Raw genomic sequence first — 19,487 nt, 5'->3', positions numbered from 1 at the left:
AAAGAGGTTGAATGAAGTCATTAGAGACATGCGGTTGCTTAGGGGCTACATGCTCTCCTTTTTGTGTGTTTCTCTTTGCCATCTGTGCATGCCATTATTTTGTGTCCTTTGCTTGTTCAGCTTGGCAGGCTAAATGAGAAGGAAAACCAGTTAATTTAAAGTATTTAATTGAGGAGTTAGGAAAAGTCTGCCTACTTTAGTTCCAGGAGGATCCTCGCCGGATCCTTTTTCACTTAGAAATCATTGTAAATTCTTTTATTTAAAATTGAATATAAACAGTACTTGACAAAAAATGACCGCACGATATACGATGACCAAATATGATTGGAGAATCCCCGGGATCCTCACAAAGAGGATCCTGCGAGGATCCTCACTCACTTTGTTTGATGGAATTAGATTATAGTATATATTTTATGGATAAGCTAGAAAAATCATATTTTTAAATTATATTTTGTAAATCACATGATTTGTCAATAAAGTAAGATCCTGTAATTTAAATAATTTAAACAACAAAAACTAACCGTTAACAATTACATTATGAAATTTATAAAATGTGATTTAAAAAGAAGGTCATCATAGCATTACTCAGGCCATCTCCAACCGAAGGCTAACCAGATAGCTTATTTTAGCCTTTTGGTCTTTCAAGATATTAATATTTTAATGAACAACACATGACTATATTTGCCTCCATCTCCAACCGAGGGTCAAAGGCCTAGAGGCTTGTTTTAGCCCTGTCACAAAAAATTATCTCCAACCTAAAGCCAAAGGGCTATAGTATGGAATGTGAAGAATTGAAATAAAATAAGGTAAGATAGTATGGAATGGTGAAAAATATATGAGAAATGGTGTAGGAAAAAAATTAGAAATAAAATAAAAAATAATAATAAAAAATAAAAATAATAATAAAAATAATAAAATAATAAAAAATAAAAAGTGGGCAACAAACCCTAGCTTTTGTTGCTTACATGGAAATGGAAATTTAAGCCTAGGGTTTCTTTCCACCTAAGCTAAAGTTTGTAGGACTTTTTTTGACCTATAAAATTTGACAATTGTCTGTGCACGAGTGAACAACTAGAAAAGTAACTAACAATGCACAGTTACTCAACTGTGTGCTATGTTTTCAGATTTAAATAAAGTGGGGTTTGAAGGTTTAAATTAAAAGATTGAACTTTCCATGTGCAGAACCAAAACTTCTCCCTTTAATCTTTCAACCCCACTTTATCTAAAAAATACTCCATAAGAATGAAAAATCTAAATCCTTGAATTAGAGCACTTATTTCCATGACGATATAACCACTTTATTATCAGTAAAATTTGGTTTTCAGACGTAAAGGAAGGTTTTAATTTGTTTTAATCAAACGCAGCTACGTCGATCATTTGTTCCAATTCAATAATACATTGTCATGTTTAACAAAACAACAGTATTTTCTCTAAGGCCTCGTTAAAAATCTACGACTAGATTGGAATCATAAGTTATTATATTCAAGGTATGTGGCAACAAGAAAATGAAAAAGTTGTGTTCAACTTTGAAGGTAGAAGAATGATTAATTACTAAAGAACTCATCCGTTCCAATTCTCCCCAAAATATTAGGATTAGAAGGATCAGTTTCATTCCTATCTAATCCATTACACACCAATCCTGAAACCAGAGGCAGGAGGATTTTGGATTTAACCACAAAATGCGAAGCCATAATAATTAAGTATTCTCAAGGTTCTAAAAAACGCTAAACGCTAGTCAAGCAGCATGATGTGACCTAGCACCTAGGAGGGCTAAGCGGATTTTGGTAAATTTATATATATCGTATTAACAAATGTCTACTTGTACTTCAAAAAATAAATAATTTCATTGGGATTTATAAATTGTAAAATAGAATAACATAGATTATAAAATACTAGAAGATAATGAAAACATAGGAACAAACATATAATGCGTGTTCACTAAGTATTCAACAAGTATCTTACAATTTAAAAAAAATAAAATAAAATACAAAATGAAAGTCATCTATTACCTGTCTAAGTGAGAATCGTGACATAAGCAGGTGCCGAGGCGGTTTGGGCGCTTAAGTAGGTCCAGGCGCTCTTTTCTAATTTTCAAACATTTAGAGATTAATCGGGACGATGGCCAACCACCTAACTCCTATGTGGGGCCTAGGCGGCACTAGAAGAAGATTTTTAGAACAGTGAGCATTCCACACACATGTAAGACACACACCTCCACCATTCGGAGCAGGAGCTGAAACACCTTGTGTGTCTCTCTCTTTGATCACATAGGCCTAAGAGCAGATTGTGGAATGTTACAAGCTTCTTCCCAAAAACCATCTAAATGCATCAAACTAATTTGCTTCCATCACATATTCTCATATCAAATATAAAAAAATTGGCAGAATAATCAAACTACAGGCAAAGCAGCCGTTTTCTTTACGACCTCAAATCAACAAGCAGTAACAGTTTAAGAGTTGGATTCCCTCAAGCCGGACCAAACCTACACCAGTTTCCAATGTTCTAAGAAACCAAATTCATTTTACTTGTTCAGTAATACTCAGAGGCTTCGCACATAAAAAGTTAAAGAGGATTGAAATATAAACAATAAAACTTTCACTATTGCAATCGAAACCCATCATGAAGATCCAAAATTGTAGTGGCCAAAAATGCCAATATCGATCCATACAAAAATTGCAAACCAGAAAAGACTTGAAGTGTCAGAGCAAAACAAGAAGTAGAGTAAACGGTTAAGATGGGAGGAGGAAGAAAACTCATCGCTTTCCACCACCACCTCCGAGCTTGGTGGCCTTAGGACCAGCAGCCTTGGGCACGTTTCCCTTGGACTGACCCTTTGACTTGGACACCAATTCAGCCTTCTTCGCCTTCTTCTCATCCTTGGTCTTCTTAATCCTCTCCTTAATTTCACTGCAAAATTCACACACACATATAAATGACCAACCAGGGTCCCTGTCGAACAAAACCCAAAACTGAACTTCTCGTCCTAATGAATTGGTTCAATTTTTAACAAATACACATAAATATTAAGGAGCAACAGGGCATGTTGAACAAAACAAATGATTGACCAACTTAAGAGTGTGTCTGGGAATGCTTCAGTGAGGCTAAAAGTGCTTCTAGATGCCAAAAACACCTCTTAACAGTATTTGGGCAGAAATAACGACAAGTGCTATTGAATTCCGAATGCGGTGTTTTTCTAGGCACTGGTATTTTAATTGAAATGTTTGTATGCTTCTTATAAAAGTGCTTCTAACAGAAGTGGTTATGAGCAGAAGTTTGCAGAATCAATTCCAAACGGCCCTATGATCAACTGATTCAATTCACAACGCATAGTTAGCATAAAGTAACAAAACCCTAAACCCAAATTTTCAAAATCTTAATCAGTTGATTCAATTTATAAAAATAAATAAAAAACGCATTTGAATGAACAATCAAAGAGCCTGTTGTATAAAACCCAGAATCCATTTTTATCAACGTAATCAATTGATTCAATTAAACATACCGAAGAGCCGCCTCACGGGCAGCGTCACGAACTTCGGGCTTTTCAGTCCTTCGCTTCTGGATAACTTCCAATGTGGCACCTACAATGGACCTCGAATAGGGCTTCTTGGTCGAACGGCGCTTCTTCTTCACAGATTCAGCAGCAATGTCCTAAACAGAAAATCACATCACAGACAGGTGAGCTTACAACAAAATCCTCATTCACCAATCAAACAAATGAACGATTCAAAACAAACCACAGCGTTTAATGGATGTTAGGGTTCTACCTTCTTGTGTTGCTTCCGGTACATGGCGGTCCAGGTGAGCTTGGAAGGCTTGAGGCGGTTGTGGAAGTACCTCTTGCATTTGGAATTGGCGAAGAGGAAGACCTGGGAATCGGAGCGGATGAATCGGATTCCCTTTCCCGGGTAAATCTTGTCGCCGCTGAAACGGCAGAGTTCCGTCTTCAGAACCATGGCTGCTCCTCCGCTGCTGCTGTGATGCTGAAGTCTGCCGCCGCCGCTGCTCGCTCTCCTCAGCTAAATCTTCGACCCGTCGAAACTCCAGAACCCTAATGCTTCCCAATTTAACTTCAACTGCCAAAGGCGCTCGCGGTTTCCCCCGCCGAATACGATGTCGTTCAACTGTTTGGGCTGTTTTGTAACTTGGGTTGAGCCCAAGCCTTTCGCTTATTTCTCTGGGTCCAACGTTTTTCTTAAGGCCCAGCCCAATTTACTAACATGGATTTTGCCTGTGACTGACACTCAGCCATCAATATTTTGTGAGTCCAACATACGTAGACGGTTCAATCACTCACGCATATGGAGCGTAGAATTGTCATTAGCCAATATCCACTGAATTGATGAGGCGAGTAAAAGAGATGAGTTAAGTTTAGGCTATGTCAAGGGTTCAACAAGCACAGACAATTCAATCACTCATGCACATATAAACAACTGTTCATAGCACACCTTTGCATATGGAGCGTAAAATTGTCATTAGCCAACATCCACGTAATTGGTGAGGCAAGTAAAAGAGATGAGTTAGGTTTACACTACGTCAAGGGTTCCATCTTCTCCATAACCAAAAAATGCACTCAATTGTCCATATCACGCATTTTTCTGAGAAAAATGACTAATATGTAAAACACTTTTATAACTAACACTCATGGGTTGCAGTCGTAAGACCATAAATCTTGCACCTAATCCATTTCTCCGGACAAAAAAAATAATAATCTCTGAATCTAAACCACGGTACAACAAAAATATTCAGCATCGAAAAGTCGAAGGTTTTACTTGCAGTTAATACTAGTTTGGTTTTTTATGTTTCGTTCGCGGTTTCAGGAACTAGGGACAACTTAGCAAGAAGACCACATATCTGGAGGTAAGAGCCAACTCCATCGATCACAGATTCTCTTGTGAGTATGTACCTTCATGTGGTACTTCAACCTCTGAAATTTTGAAAACGTTGGATTGTATGCAGCAGTGAGTGAGCGAGAGAGACCAACGGCTAAGATGTGGTTGGGCCTCTACTTCTCCACCCACGACTTGTTGTAGGTTGACGAAGAAGAAGACGCCATTGGCGTTGCCACTTGACAAAGGCCGCCCGGGAGAGAAAAGGGAAAGATCATCAAACAGCCCTTTTTTGCCTTTCCGCTTCGAGAGGGAAAATAGTCCTTCAGCTGTTTATGTGGACGGGGTTGGAGAATGTCGTGTTTCCGGTTAAGAATAGTCAATTTGGATTTCAAAGGATTTTAATTGACTATTTCTATGTGATAAATTTTAAAAGATTTTAAAAAACTCTAAAATTTCATATGGATTTTAACATATTTATATGGATTTTTATTATAAATTCTGTGAATTTGTTTGAATTCTTTCTTGAATTTTCTAGGATTTTGAAAAATTTGAAAATCACACCCAAAACCGTGGGATTATTTTTAATGAAATCATGTGGTTCTTGGGATTAACCTCTCCAACTTTGTATAATTGAAACCCTAATTTTTTTTATCCATGGCCGCATTGCAGGCCTTGATACCGGAATCCAAACCCACCTTCACCGCGAACCCATGTCCTTGCTCCCCAACCTCAGCATTGCCCAGCCGAGAACGCACACTAAACAAGCAAGCCATGGCCACTTATCCAGATAATAAAAATAAAGAAAATAAAAATGTGATTGTGATCAATCCAATACAATCGGACGCGGGATAGAAGACATGATGCAAATCACAAGTGCAAAGGCAGATAGAGGATATTATGATTAGTTATAATGTCAACAAGTAACAAACTGTAGCTCGATGATCTAGAGGTGGAGTATCGTTCTCTTGCTCGCACAGTGACACTGCTAATGAGATCACATGGATATGCAAATTATTCGGTGCTCTTGGTTTCAAGTTGCCTATCATGCCTAAGATTTTGTCCATTGCTTTCACTTCCAACCAAATATGTGGAGATAAATTATCACTATATGAGAGAGCTCGTTCTTGCCAAACTTCTCATTGTGCAATTTGTCTGTAGTTAGGAATAGGATCAATTGCCATATATTCACATCAAGTCTCTTCCACAATCTAGGTTTCTCTATCTATGTTCCAAGCTTTCAGTTTGAGGGGTGTGTGTGAAGAGACTAATCATATTGGAGAAGTTTCTAATCACATTAATAAATGTATTAAGTTAGGGTTGGTTCGGGTCGGGATCCCGAACCAAAACCCCCAACCTGAATCCCAAACCAAAACATTTTGGGATGAGATTTTGTACCCCAAAACTAAACCGAAAACATGCAATTCCCGAAATTCGGGATTTCAGGTAACTTCGGGATTGGACCTTGAAGCCCAAAATGTTGGGCTTTTTGAACTTTTTGCAATTTTAAGCTCTTTAAACAGTGAGCCCACCTTTTTTAAAAAAAAAAAGAAAAAGAAAAAAAAAGAAGAACCCACCCACCCTCCCAATGACCTGCAGGTCCTGCACCCATCCTAAACTGGAGCACACCCAACCTAAAACCCTCCCAAATACCCACACCCATCCTAGATTCCTAATCCCAAACCCACTGTCCTACTAAACCCATTGTCCTCAAACCATAAACCATATTCGACAAAACAACATCCAATTTGACCCTAAACCCTAAAGAACAAAAACCCACTGAAAAAATTAAAAATCAAAAACCTTACCTGTACTTTGGGCCTCTTGTGTCTCTGTGTGTGTCTTCAAAGGAGTGCCGTTAAACTGGATGGAGAAGCAGCGTTCAAGTGGACATAGTCGATGGAGGAATGGGGTTCAAACTGGACGAAGGAGCGGGGAGGAGCGTCATTCAAATTTTTGGAGAGTGAGGGCGAGACAGACTGAGAGACAGAGAGAGTTTGAGGATTTGTAAAACGACCTAATTACAATTGAGGGTTGGATTTAATTCTTACCCAATCCAATGGTCCAAATAATTTATAATTACAAATTAAAAATAAATAAAAATCATAATAGTTTTTTTAAAAAGGAAAAAAAAAAATATATATATATATATATATATATATATATATTAAATATTCAGTTCGGTTTGGGATTACCAAACCGTTTCAAAGTTGTGCCCGAAGCCCAAACCGAAACTTTTGGGATCAGTTCGGTTTCGGGTACCGAATTTTTCGAGAATATCCATTTGGGCATTTTTTAATCAAATTTCGAGACAGTTGGGGATTTTCGGGAAAAAATTCCACCCCTATATTAAGCGAACAATTAGTTAATAAATCTATCATTGTAAATTTTCGTTTTTTGTCCTTTTAATGGTTGAATTTTCACAATTGTATCTTGACACACCCCGACCCGGAATGTCCACTAGGACTCCGAATCGAGCTGTGTTAGCCAACACCAGGAAGGTGGCGAAGCCATAAAATATAGTGATGTGGAAAATGTGAATAAATTTAAACTTAAAAGTGCCTAAAGACAAGTGCGTTGTGAGCGGGAATGAACCCATTCCACACGAGACGTCAGAGCATAAGTAAAGTACAGTAATGTGGGTAAGGATCATACCCTCAAAGGTAGCCGCCTATACTGAGATTCGCCAAGAATCCTAGTCGATACGAATTTTCAGTAGCTAAAACTTGGGGGGCATAAAAACAGGAAACGTAAGTGGGCAAAAACAAAGCTTTTTGAAACCATTTCTCTTTCCAAAAATAGTAATCCCTCACCATAAAACCCGTATAATTTCCCAGAAAATAATACTACGTACATATAAAGAAGTCAGGCTTGAGAGCAATGAAAATCAAAGTATGTGCCATGTTAAGCATCTCAATAATAAACATGTAAGCCAGGTGTTGTGAATCAATATAAAATGATATGTCTGTTGGAGTCACCTAACGTGACCTGTACGACTGAATCTATAGCTCATAAACCAGTTCCTGCACACGAGTCAGAACCACATAATATGGTCTATACAACAGGCTGGGTGTAAATAAATACGCTCAAGTGCTACGATCACGTGAAGGCTATGCAATAAATGACAAGTCACCTACAAGTCAGAAACACCTAATGTGGTCTGTACGACAGGATGTCACCTGCCTTGGATCCAAGGTGAGCGTGTGGTGTGGGAGGTGAATGATCACGTGAAGGCTAGGCCTTGGCCTCGGGCAGAGCACTAACACCGGGGTGCAGTATAATGAGCTCTAAATGCATCTACGTATAACCATAAACAATGCAACCACTATCATCCTACAGTACTCATCTGAAGCTTACCTGACCTCCACATCGTCATACAATTCTATGCATACACATACTAATGCATATACTAAAATGCAATGCAAGTATGACATGGCACTTAAAAATATACGCTTATTTAAAACAGTTTTTGGGAAAATGTAAAACATAGATACGTATATATAGAAAACCAAAAGCCCACTCACCTGGAGTCCACGCTACAACTCCCTAGCACAAATATCGAGGCATCACGAACTATCGGTGCCTGCTAGGAATCCAAATGGTCGTCGGAGATGGCCTAAAAGATGACTGTCCGCAAAAAAAACAGGGAAATTCGCCAGAATTTGTGGGCAACCTTGGACAATGGCTATCTCACCTTGATTTGACTGGAAAATGACTCGAAAGTGGCAAAGGTCCCCAAAAACTATTTAGAGTTCAAAATATGGCTGGAAATTATCTGAATCACGCTTAGCAGTCTCGGCCCCAAACCTTGTTCTTCGAACTCGTGTTTCGGGTTTGCTTTCAATGAAACAAAACTTAAAAATGGGTTTATGGCTGTGAAGACATGCAAATAATGGTGGTTTTGATGTTCAACAAGCCGAAATATTTGGTGATGATGGTGGTTTGTTTCATGGGAGAAAGGAAGAGCCGAGAGAGAGAGTTAACAGAGTAGAGAGAAGAGCTACATAAGAAGGAAGAAAAAGAAAGAGAGAGTGTTCCAGAATAGTGGGGGTGGCCCCATGTGGCACTCATCCAACGGTCCGACAAAATACAACATATTCAATTAATTATCAATTTACCAAAATATCCTCAACACTTAAACGTTCGTAGAATCTTCGTTATAACTCCAAATTACATTCTGTTTACGCCCACGCATTCGTAGTGACGAGTACTACGAGAATAAGACAAGAAAATGAGTCTTACATGACACGACATGGCAGTCAACAAGAGTCAACACTTTGCCTTGAAGGGCATTTTTGTAAATTCACATTTAAACATTATAAAAATCAAAATTTTTTAGGAACGGGTCGCTACATATCTTATAAATACTCTATGTAAGTTATTTGTATGTAATGAAAGCATAATCATTTTCTCTAAATTCCTCTATTGTTTTTTTAGGGAGTTTTATCAATGTGAATGGGAGTATTCTGAAGGCCATAATGTACTTTTTTTCCTTAGATTAGGAACATTTTTTGGCAGAGTTTTGAAAACAGTTGTCACCTTTAAGGCATGGAAGCTGTTGGATTGTGTGGGGTTTGGGTTTTCCTTTCAAATCTATGTGTGAAGATGTGGAGTTTTTTGATTTGATGGCAGTACTTCGCTTAGTGTTCGAGGATTATAACGATTATTCAATGATGCGGTTAGACAATTGGGCATTGAACTCCCTATCGCAAATATGATTTGAGAGATTTTATTTTCACATTATCTCTATGTAACAAGAGATTAATCATGTGGTTCCTATTAAACTTGATTTTCAACAAAATGCTTGATTTTTTTATTACTTTGGTGATTGAACATGTTTTATTAAAACTTTTGAGATCTAAACTTGCAAGAACATTTTTAATACTGAATTTGGAGCTTAGTAGACGCATTCAATGTAGAAAAAGGTATGTAGGCTAAAAAATATATTTGTTATTGATACGTGAATGTGGAAAAAATGGAAGAGAATGCTTTTTTTTCTCATTATTTTTCTCTACAAGGTTACAAGGATTTATATACATGACTTCAAGTAACAAGATCAAATCACCCTAAATTAAGGGATACAAGTGTGTAGGTAGGACGGCTTATACTTTGTAGGTAGGACGGCTTATACTTTGTAGGTAGGACGTCTTATACTTTGTAGGTAGGACGGCTTATAGGACGGCTTATACTTCCAATAGTGAATAATATTATATACAATTACACAAGAACTCCAACCATATTCCTTATTTGTCTAACACTCCCCCTCAAGTTGGAGAGTGGATGTCAAGAACTCCCAACTTGCGTAACATACCCGAAAACTTTTCTTTCCCAAGAGGTTTGGTAAACAAGTCTGCCAACTGTTGTGCCGTACCCACATGCTTGGTCTCTATTGTGCCATCTACAATCTTATCTCGTATAAAGTGACAATCCATCTCAATGTGACGAGTTCGTTCATGAAAAACAGGATTGGCAGCTATATGTAACGCTGCTTGATTATCACAAAATAAAATGGAAGGACCATCCAAATGAATGTTCAAATCCTTCAACAAAAAACGAAGCCAAACTATCTCGCAACAAGCACCTGCCATGGCCCTATATTCCGCCTCTGCTGAAGAGAGCGAAACGGTTTTCTGTCGTTTTGTCCGCCAAGAAATCAAAGAACCGCCCAAGAATACACAATACCCAATAGTCGAACGGCGAGTGATAGGGCAACCTGCCCAATCAGAATCACAAAACGCAGTTAACTTGGTCTGGTTGTCAGAACGAAATAATAAACCTTGACCTGGAGTAGCCTTCAAATAACGAACAATACGAAGCGCAACATCCATATGAGATATCCTTGGCTCGTGCATAAAACGACTTAGAACATGCACAGAATAGGTGATATCCGGCCGAGTGATAGTGAGATATATTAACCGACCTACTAATCGTCGATACTTTTCAAGATCCTTGAGAAGTTCTCCTTTATCAGATAATTTTGTGTCATCCATAGGAAAAGCAATGGGTCGTGCTCCCAAAAAACCATAGTCCTTGAGAATCTCTAATGCATACTTGCGTTGAGAAATATAAATCCCTTGTTTGGAACGAGAAACCTCAATACCTAAAAAATATTTTAAATCACCAAGGTCTTTTATCCGAAAATGATCACGGAGAAAAGACTTCAGAGAATTAATGGCACTAGCATCATTGTCTGTAATCACAATATCATCCACATAAATGAGCAAAGCTGTGAAAGAAATACCAGACTTTTTAGTGAACAATGAATAGTCAGCTTTGGATTGTTGAAAACCGGCAGAAATGATGGCACTAGTGAATTTGGCAAACCATTGGCGAGAAGCCTGCTTAAGACCATAAAGTGACTTGTGAAGGCAACACACAAGATTCTCCCCCTGTCGCCGAAGACCAGGAGGAGGAGACATATAGATTTCTTCATGTAAGTCACCATGTAAGAAAGCATTATTAACATCAAGCTGATGAAGAGACCAAGACTGACTAGCAGCAAGAGCAAGAAGACAACGCACCGTAATCATCTTAGTAGTAGGAGAAAAAGTGTCATGATAATCAATACCTTCAGCCTGAGTGAAGCCTTTAGCAACCAAACGAGCTTTGTAGCGGTCAATAGAGCCGTCAGAATTGTGCTTGAGTTTGTACACCCACTTACAACCAATGGGAATTTTGCCAGGGGGCAAGGAAGTTAAAGTCCAAGTACCATTAGCATGTAAAGCTTGAAGCTCCTCAGTCATAACACGTTGCCAATTGGGGTCAGTGGCAGCCTCGGCAAAGGAGGAAGGCTCCACAGTCTGACTGACAGAGTTAATGTAAGAAAAATGCCTGGGAGAGTAACGGTGATAAGAGAGAAAATTACAAAGTGGATATCGCGTACCTTGTGTAGAACCGGGTTGCGAAGTCGAAGATGGGTGGGATGGCAGAATCACCTGCGAGCAAACGTAGTCTTTTAAATAGGATGGAGGTTTATGGGCACGGGAAGAGGTGCGGGGAAGGGGATGATTGGTAGGTAGTGGGGGGGGGGGGTAGGGATGTCCGTGGGTAAAAGGGTGAAAGGTAAGGAAGTAGCGGAGGGGGGGGAAGAAGGGGATGTCGAGAGGGCAGGGGCATGGGGAGGAACGGGTAATGGGGCAGCAAGGGAATCTGTGGGAGGCGTGGAAGGGGAGGAAGGTGGAGGAGGGTGAGGCGTCGGGGCAGGAAGGGGTGGGTTATATGTAAAGTCCAGAGGGGGTGGGATGGGTAGGGTAGGCGAAGAGGATGGGATAAGAGGGTGAGAAACGGCATAAGGGAAAGTAGTTTCGTGAAAGATGACGTCTCGACTAGTGAAAATGCGGTGATTGTCGAGATCGTAAAGGGTATAGGCCTTTTGTCCATGAGGATAACCGAGAAAAATGCAATGATGAGCCCGAGGGGAAAATTTGGTGGTGGGAGTGACAGAGGTGGCATATGCCAGACAACCAAAGATGCGGAAGTGGTCATAAGATGGGGTTTTCGAAAAGAGAACCTCAAACGGGGATTTATGATGGAGAAGACGGGTAGGGAGACGATTGATGAGATAAGTAGCGGTAAGAACACATTCCCCCCAAAACTTGATAGGAAGATAGGATTGAAAACGAAGGGCGCGAGCGGTTTCAAGAAGATGACGATGTTTTCTTTCAACAACGCCATTTTGTTGGGGGGTATAAACATAAGAAGTTTGGAAAAGCACCCCATGATTAGAGAAAAAACTACGAAGAGATAAAAATTCACCACCATTGTCAGTACGAATGCATTGGATGGTAGTGCGGAATTGGGTAGTGACATAAGCAAAAAAATCCTTAATTAATTGTTGAGTGTCGGATTTATGTTTCATGAGGAAGACCCACGTAAAGCGAGAAAAATCATACACAATGGTTAAGAAATAATGAGCACCAGAAAGAGAAGATTGACGATTCGGGCCCCAAATATCACAATGAATTAAAGCAAAAGGGAAAGTTGATGAAATTGAACTCAAAAGAAAAGGTTGACGAGTTTGTTTTGCCAACGGACAAACATCACAAATATGACTAGAATCAAAAGTACAATTAAGAGAGCTAGATGCTAAAGCTTGCAAACGAGTGGAGGAGGGGTAACCAAGACGCCTATGCCAGAGGGAGGAGGGGATGGTAATGATGTTGCAGAGAGGTTGACGGGTGGGGAGAGAAGAGGTAAGGGCCACAAGGTAATACAGATCGCCACGTCGCTTACCCACACCAATCATCGCCTTCGAAACCAAGTCCTGCAAAACACACCAAGAAGGAAATAAGGTTATGGAACACGATAATCCATCTGTAAGTTTACCAACCGATAAAAGGTCCACTCGGAAATTAGGGACACATAAAACATCTTTCAAAGTAACTGATGAATTTAAAGGAAGAGTGCCGGTAAAAGTAATGGGAGCGGAAGCACCACTAGGCAAAGAAACAGGCGGCAAATGTGAAGGAGAACGATTAACCAAACATGAAGCGGAAGAAGTAATATGATCCGTAGCACCACTGTCAAGAATCCATTGACCATGACGAGAGGTGACAGGTAACAAACCTTGGGCAAAATCAATAGTGAGCACGACATTGGCCTGAGGAGGGGTGGTGGTGTCACGTAGAGCAGCTAGGACACGGGAGTGCTGTTCGGCAGAGAGGTCAGGCATGGCAAGCTGCAAGTCATGCAAAGTGGGCTGGGCCCCGTGCACTTGGTGGGTCGCTGGAGTAGAAGAGGAGGCGGGGGCCTAGGTGAAATTATGGGGCCGGGAAGTAGAAAACCGTGGCTGCCGGGGAAGACTGGAAGGTGCATGGCTGCGGGAAGAACTGGAAGCAGTGGCACGGCGCAGTGGTCGCCACGGTTGGCCATGGAGGGGATGGCCAACGGGATAGCCATGAAGTTTATGGCAGGTGTCTCGGGTATGATAATCAAAATTGCAGTAGGTGCAGTGGAGGGGAGGACGAGCAGAGGAGGGACGGGATGGGCCACGAACAGCCATGGCAGCAGGTTGATCGACAGAGCAGAGGACGCCCAGGGAGCGTTGTTTTTCAGCTTGAGACACCGAGGAACAGGCCTGACGAACAGTGGGAAGGGGATTCATTAAAAGAATCTGGTCACAAACAGCAGCAAAGGATTCGTTGAGGCCCATTAAAAATTGCATGAGTTGTTGACGGTCATGCTTGGCGTTGCAAGAGCACGTGCAACCATCATTATAAGAAGCAAGCTCATCCCAGAGAGCTTTCAGGCGAGTAAAATAGGCGGAGATTGAAGAAGAACCCTGAGAAATTGTAGCAAGGTCCCCGTTGAGTTGGAAGATGCGTGGAGCATTACTCTGAGAGAAGCGTTCGCGAAGATCATCCCATACAGCTTGGACAGAGATGGAAAAAAGCACAGATTCTTGAAGGTCAGGTTCCAAGGAATGCAGAAGCCAAGAGAGAATCATGTCATTGCAACGACGCCAAGCCGCGTGAGCATCAGGGTCGTCGGAGGAAGAAGGTTCTTGGATATCGCCAGTGATGAAACCAAGTTTATTCTTGGCACTCAAGGAAAGCTGCATGCCACGGGCCCAGGATGTGTAGTTATCACCATTCAACTTCTTGGATACAAGGACAAGATTCGGGTGGTCGGAATGATGAAGGGAAAAAACACCATCGGAAGAAGAAGAGTCAGCCATGGGAACGGCAGAGAAAGCTGCCGAAAAAAAAAAATTAGGGCTAGGGTTATAAACCTGTTCTGTTTACCATGTAGAAAAAGGTATGTAGGCTAAAAAATATATTTGTTATTGATACGTGAATGTGGAAAAAATGGAAGAGAATGCTTTTTTTTCTCATTATTTTTCTCTACAAGGTTACAAGGATTTATATACATGACTTCAAGTAACAAGATCAAATCACCATAAATTAAGGGATACAAGTGTGTAGGTAGGACGGCTTATACTTTGTAGGTAGGACGGCTTATACTTTGTAGGTATGACGGCTTATAGGACGGCTTATACTTCCAATAGTGAATAATATTATATACAATTACACAAGGACTCCAACCATATTCCTTATTTGTCTAACATTCAAGAGGCAGATCCCAACCACCAAACTCCCCTCGCATGCTTGCTGTGGTGGTTTATTCCAAGAATTTGTTGAATATGCTTTTAAAATGATAGAAAGCGTTTTTGGTAAAAATATTTTTAGAACTAATTCTTAATAAAAATGTAAGTAAATCTTAGAAAAGTACTTAAAGTGCTTCCTGAAAAAAGCATATAACTGATGGTTTTTGCAGATAACACTTCAATTACTTTTGGAATCCAAAACGAGCCCCAAACCTTTTGATAAATCAAAAATCAAGGAAACTCCCTAACCCTTTTAGTTGGTCCCACTACCAAAATATTATCCAAGTTAAACTGTACTTACCGCCACTCAGTACTAGAGTCTAGTTGTATTCTTGTTCACTTATAAGTGAGAAATTTTGAATCTCGTAAATTACAAATTCAATATTAAATTAGGTTGTATACCGTGCCACTGATCCGATGTTACCCTTCTTATTGTAAAATATATGATTATACTAAAAAAAACTGTAATTACCAAACGAACCGTCTACGGTACGGTCAATTAAATTATTAAATTTTACCTGCGCCCTGGTCAAATGAACAGAAAACAAAAAAGACAAAAATTCCAAGGCCGTATTCGAACGACATTATCGTCAGCGTCGGCGTTGTCTTATCTCCATCATCATTCCACGTTCTCACCGCAACAGAGCGATCAGAGCGCCCGCCCCAAACGCACCGTTTCAGCGATCTGCATGGGCTGAGTCGACGATTTAACTCCCCGAGTCAGGGCGTTCCATTCGACGAGCTCGCAAAAAATTAAAATCCCCAAATTCCGATTCGAATTCCCGAAATGGCCTCGCCGAACCGATCCTCGGAGGACATCGTCGACACGACGCCGCTGATTAGAAACTCGGGCGGGTCGTCCGACGAGTCGAACTCGGGGCGCCAGCAATTCGCGCGCCGACAGAGCCTGCGGCAGGCCGCGAGGTTTCTGCGCCAGGCCAGCAGCCGCCGCCTCATGCGCGAGCCGTCGATGCTGGTCCGGGAGACCGCGGCGGAGCAATTGGAGGAAAGGCAGAGCGATTGGGCATACTCCAAGCCGGTGGTGGTTCTCGACATCATCTGGAACTTCGCCTTCGTCGTCGTGGCGGCGACTGTCCTGGTTCTTAGCCGGTACGAACTGCCGGATATGCCCCTGAGGCTGTGGATCGTGGGGTACGCGTTGCAGTGCGTGGTGCATATGGTTTGTGTTTGCGTCGAGTTTCGGAGGCGGCAGTGCCGGCAGAGAAGCCGGTTTTCGGGGGTGATTTCTGGGGAGGAAGGGGTGGGGAGGGTTGGGAATTTGAGTTCTGGGTTGAGAGAGGGGGATTCGTCATCTCAGTACGTGTCGTTGGCTGATCATATGACTGAGGAGGGTACCAGGTAACAACAACGTTATCTGTACAATGCAAATCTAAATGTTTTTGTCTTTCTTATGTGGTGTTTGTTGGCGGGTTGATGTGAGTTGCTGGAAATTTATGATTTTGTTGTTCGAATGCGTAAATTTTGCTCCAAGAATGGTGATGTTTTTAAGGTTTTTCTGTCTTTGACATTGTTGCTGATGGCATTTGATTCTTAGTATAGTTTACTTGTAGGTTGGCCCCATTCTCTTTGAAATGAATACAAGGTTTTGCGTATTTATGCAAAATTATGATTCTTCTTCGCATTTACGGATTTCTGATGGCACCGGTTTTATTTCGTTTGAAGCTTTCGAAATCTGAAATTTTGTATGGTACCTGTCTATATGCATGGATGTTAGAATCGGTTATTGACGAGTGAACTGGTTTTGTACTGGGATTGTAGGATGCTGCTATATTTGGTGCCAGTAATGTGTGAGAAATTAACTGACATGTGCTGTTGTTTTTTTCGTTTATAGTAATTTCATGTCTGATTATTGTTTTTGCTTGTATCTTTCAGCAGTGTTGCTAAGCACCTGGAATCTGCAAATACAATGTTTTCGTTTATCTGGTGGATCATTGGGTTTTATTGGGTATCGGCAGGTGGTCAATCTTTAGCGCGTGCCTCCCCTCAGCTTTACTGGTTTGTGTTCTCTCTCTGTCTCACATCCATTTATTTGAAAATCAGGGAGAAACTCTTAACTATGGCAATGTGGCTTTATCTGCAGGTTATGTATAATTTTCCTGGGTTTTGATGTGTTTTTTGTCGTTTTCTGTGTTGCACTGGCTTGTATCATTGGTATCGCAGTTTGTTGCTGTCTTCCGTGCATTATTGCACTTTTATATGCTGTCGCAGATCAGGTAGTTCTCATCCCCAGTAATCTCTGTTTTTGTCTGTGGGGGTATGTTGATTTTCATGTTCATAACTATTAGTGTCTTCTATCATTACCATTCTGTAGGTTAGGTGAATATTGCTGTAATACTAGTTGATAAGTGCTAAAGTAGATGGTTGAATAATGAAACCGGAAATTGACAAGTTATATATGATTCTGCGATAGCAAACTTTATTTTCCAATTATTTGATAATAACAAAAATTAGTTGATTCTTGTTAGTTTGAACGGAAATATCAATGTATCAAGATTCTCAGTAGGAGGATTTGGACTCTAAAAATGGAACTCCACTAGGATGGTTTGATTCCCGTTTAGCATAACTTTATCTGGGGTGGGTTGGCAAGTCCAGCTCTGATTTTTTTATAGAAGTTTGTTGATAGCCTTCATGAGCTCAATTAAACGGGCGAGTTCCTGTGTTGGTAAAATAGGCTGCACTATATTATACCAATCCATTCTTCCGTTAACTGCTAAACTTTCATCCCCTCAGAATATCTATTATATCCTTCTCATATTTGATAGTACTGAAAGATGGTTGAATTTCATGGTTTTGTTGATAAAAGAGGGTTGGAAAAATTGATTATGGTAGTTTCCCTTGGTGCACTTTGGGATGAAAGATTTATTATTGTTATACTAATTTGTTTCATTTAATTTGTTCTGGCTCTCTTTTAGTTGCATCAAATTTAATGGGCCTGACAAAAAAAATTTGATGGGCCAGTGCTTGATGTTTTGTTGTTGTAACTAAAACTTGGAACTGTTGTTTACTCTGTCAATTTGCCTCCTCATCGTTTATAAATTTACTAGAGTGTAGTTCGAAGAATATTATATTCAATAGTGATGGCTTTTTTTCTCGTTCCCTTTTATGTTTGTCTGACCTGTTACTGAAGCAGGATGGAGCATCTAAGGAAGACATCGAACAGCTTTCAAAATTCAAATTCAGAAAAGTTGCCAATGAGAAAGTTGCCGGCGATGTACTAGGTGGAGGAGTAATGACTGAATGTGGAACAGATTCACCGATTGAACATGTTCTTTCTCAGGAGGATGCGGTAAGCGGTTCTTGACTTTTGGCTCATACTCTTCTTTACTCTCTTGAGTTCTGGTAGTTAAGGAGGAACGGTTTCAATTTGGACCAGTTATATAATTGGATTTGTTTTGTATTCTTATGTAATGTGTGGACCAACGAAATCTTTGGACCTGTAAAAAGATTCTTGTGACATTTGAATGATGATCATTGTGACTTACAGGAGTGCTGCATCTGCCTTTCTTCTTATGACGATGGAGTGGAACTAAGGCAACTTCCTTGTAGCCACCATTTTCACTGTTCCTGCATTGACAAGTGGCTTTTTATCAACGCTACCTGTCCTCTCTGCAAGTACAATATCTTGAAGAGTAGCAGCCAGGATCAAGGGGAAGTGTAGAATTCTTCTAATTAGAGACTTGTGCAGGGCACGCTGCGGAATTACATAAAAATTCTTGCTCGAGACTTGAGTGTAATGTTATGCAAAGCTTGGCATTGGGTGACATCGGACTCAAATGCAGGCTTTAGACGTCCTGCTGGAGAGTAATCCAATGCAAAGCTTCGCCCTCGATACACTGCAGGTTTTCTATATTGTCATTGTTGATGTTTGCTGTTGTAGAGTAGGCATAGCAGTTGTCATTGATCTGTTGGTGTCGTAGTAGCGACGATGACAATGGCGCATCGTATTCGTGGTTGCTATGGCGTTCTTTAGGTGCCTTGTGTACATGGGTGTTGCCAGGGCATTTCCGCGGTAATTATTTAGTTTCACACAGAGACGGCTGTCTCGAGTTGTATTTACAATGCGAACGGCTGTTTCTTGTTCGAAGAAAGTTCAGTTGATTGTGTAGCAATGTGTTATTAAAATGTTGATGAGTTTATTTAGGCATGAGCCTTGTTAACGTGGCTTCACATAAACCAACATTTTTTTTTTTAGTGAGTAACAATAAAATGTTCTTTGGCCTAATTGGATTATTAGTACCCCGTGGTGATGGTATTGTTGGAAGATAGTCAATGTGGTTAAGTTGGATTTATGTTCAAAATTAAAAATTCCGTCAATTCTTTGGTCAAAAATTGAAAATTTTGTCAACCCTTTGTTAGCACGTAGGGTTGTATGTGAGGCTAATTTTATTTTTTTAATCTCACATGTGAGCTTTTATACGCTAACAATTAACACGATGATCGAACTTAAGAATGTTAATTGAAAAGTAATATCAATAGAACATAATCCTATGTAGCGAAAGAGATTTGAACTCAAATGCTATGGGCAGTTTGATGAA

General features: G+C 40.3%; 3 protein-coding genes across 6 annotated transcripts; 1 reads left to right on the top strand and 2 right to left on the bottom strand.

Annotated features, from left to right (window-relative positions):
* Positions 1-2,578: 2,578 nt before the first annotated feature.
* Positions 2,579-4,060, bottom strand: LOC137710867 (large ribosomal subunit protein eL24z). The gene is made up of 3 exons (XM_068450020.2): positions 3,765-4,060; positions 3,500-3,648; positions 2,579-2,907 (listed from the first exon to the last, which is right to left on the bottom strand). Exons 1-3 carry the CDS (start codon positions 3,951-3,953, stop codon positions 2,754-2,756), a joined length of 492 nt encoding a protein of 163 aa, XP_068306121.2. The 5' UTR covers positions 3,954-4,060; the 3' UTR covers positions 2,579-2,753.
* A 4,000-nt stretch (positions 4,061-8,060) lies between these two features.
* LOC148696298 (uncharacterized) lies at positions 8,061-14,502 on the bottom strand. The gene is made up of 2 exons (XM_088695182.1): positions 13,822-14,502; positions 8,061-8,123 (listed from the first exon to the last, which is right to left on the bottom strand). Exons 1-2 carry the CDS (start codon positions 14,500-14,502, stop codon positions 8,061-8,063), a joined length of 744 nt encoding a protein of 247 aa, XP_088551308.1.
* A 960-nt stretch (positions 14,503-15,462) lies between these two features.
* LOC137710438 (E3 ubiquitin-protein ligase At1g63170) lies at positions 15,463-19,057 on the top strand. Of its 4 annotated transcripts, none has more exons than XM_068449457.2 (5): positions 15,463-16,290; positions 16,825-16,947; positions 17,033-17,165; positions 18,083-18,238; positions 18,437-19,057. In XM_068449457.2, the coding sequence occupies exons 1-5, from the start codon at positions 15,719-15,721 to the stop codon at positions 18,608-18,610; spliced, it is 1,158 nt and encodes a 385-aa protein (XP_068305558.2). In that variant the 5' UTR covers positions 15,463-15,718; the 3' UTR covers positions 18,611-19,057. The 4 variants fall into 4 exon arrangements, with proteins under 4 accessions (XP_068305558.2, XP_068305560.2, XP_068305557.2 ...); XM_068449459.2 differs by having other exon boundaries at positions 15,481-16,290; positions 16,828-16,947; XM_068449456.2 differs by having other exon boundaries at positions 15,481-16,290; positions 18,080-18,238.
* The last annotated feature ends 430 nt before the right edge of the window (positions 19,058-19,487 follow it).

The sequence above is a fragment of the Pyrus communis genome, chromosome 6, assembly GCF_041283825.1.
Source record: "Pyrus communis isolate YQ-2024b chromosome 6, ASM4128382v1, whole genome shotgun sequence".
Lineage (NCBI taxonomy): Eukaryota > Viridiplantae > Streptophyta > Magnoliopsida > Rosales > Rosaceae > Pyrus > Pyrus communis.
The sequence above is the reverse complement of the archived record's forward strand: the minus strand, read 5'-3'. Positions and strand labels throughout refer to the sequence as shown.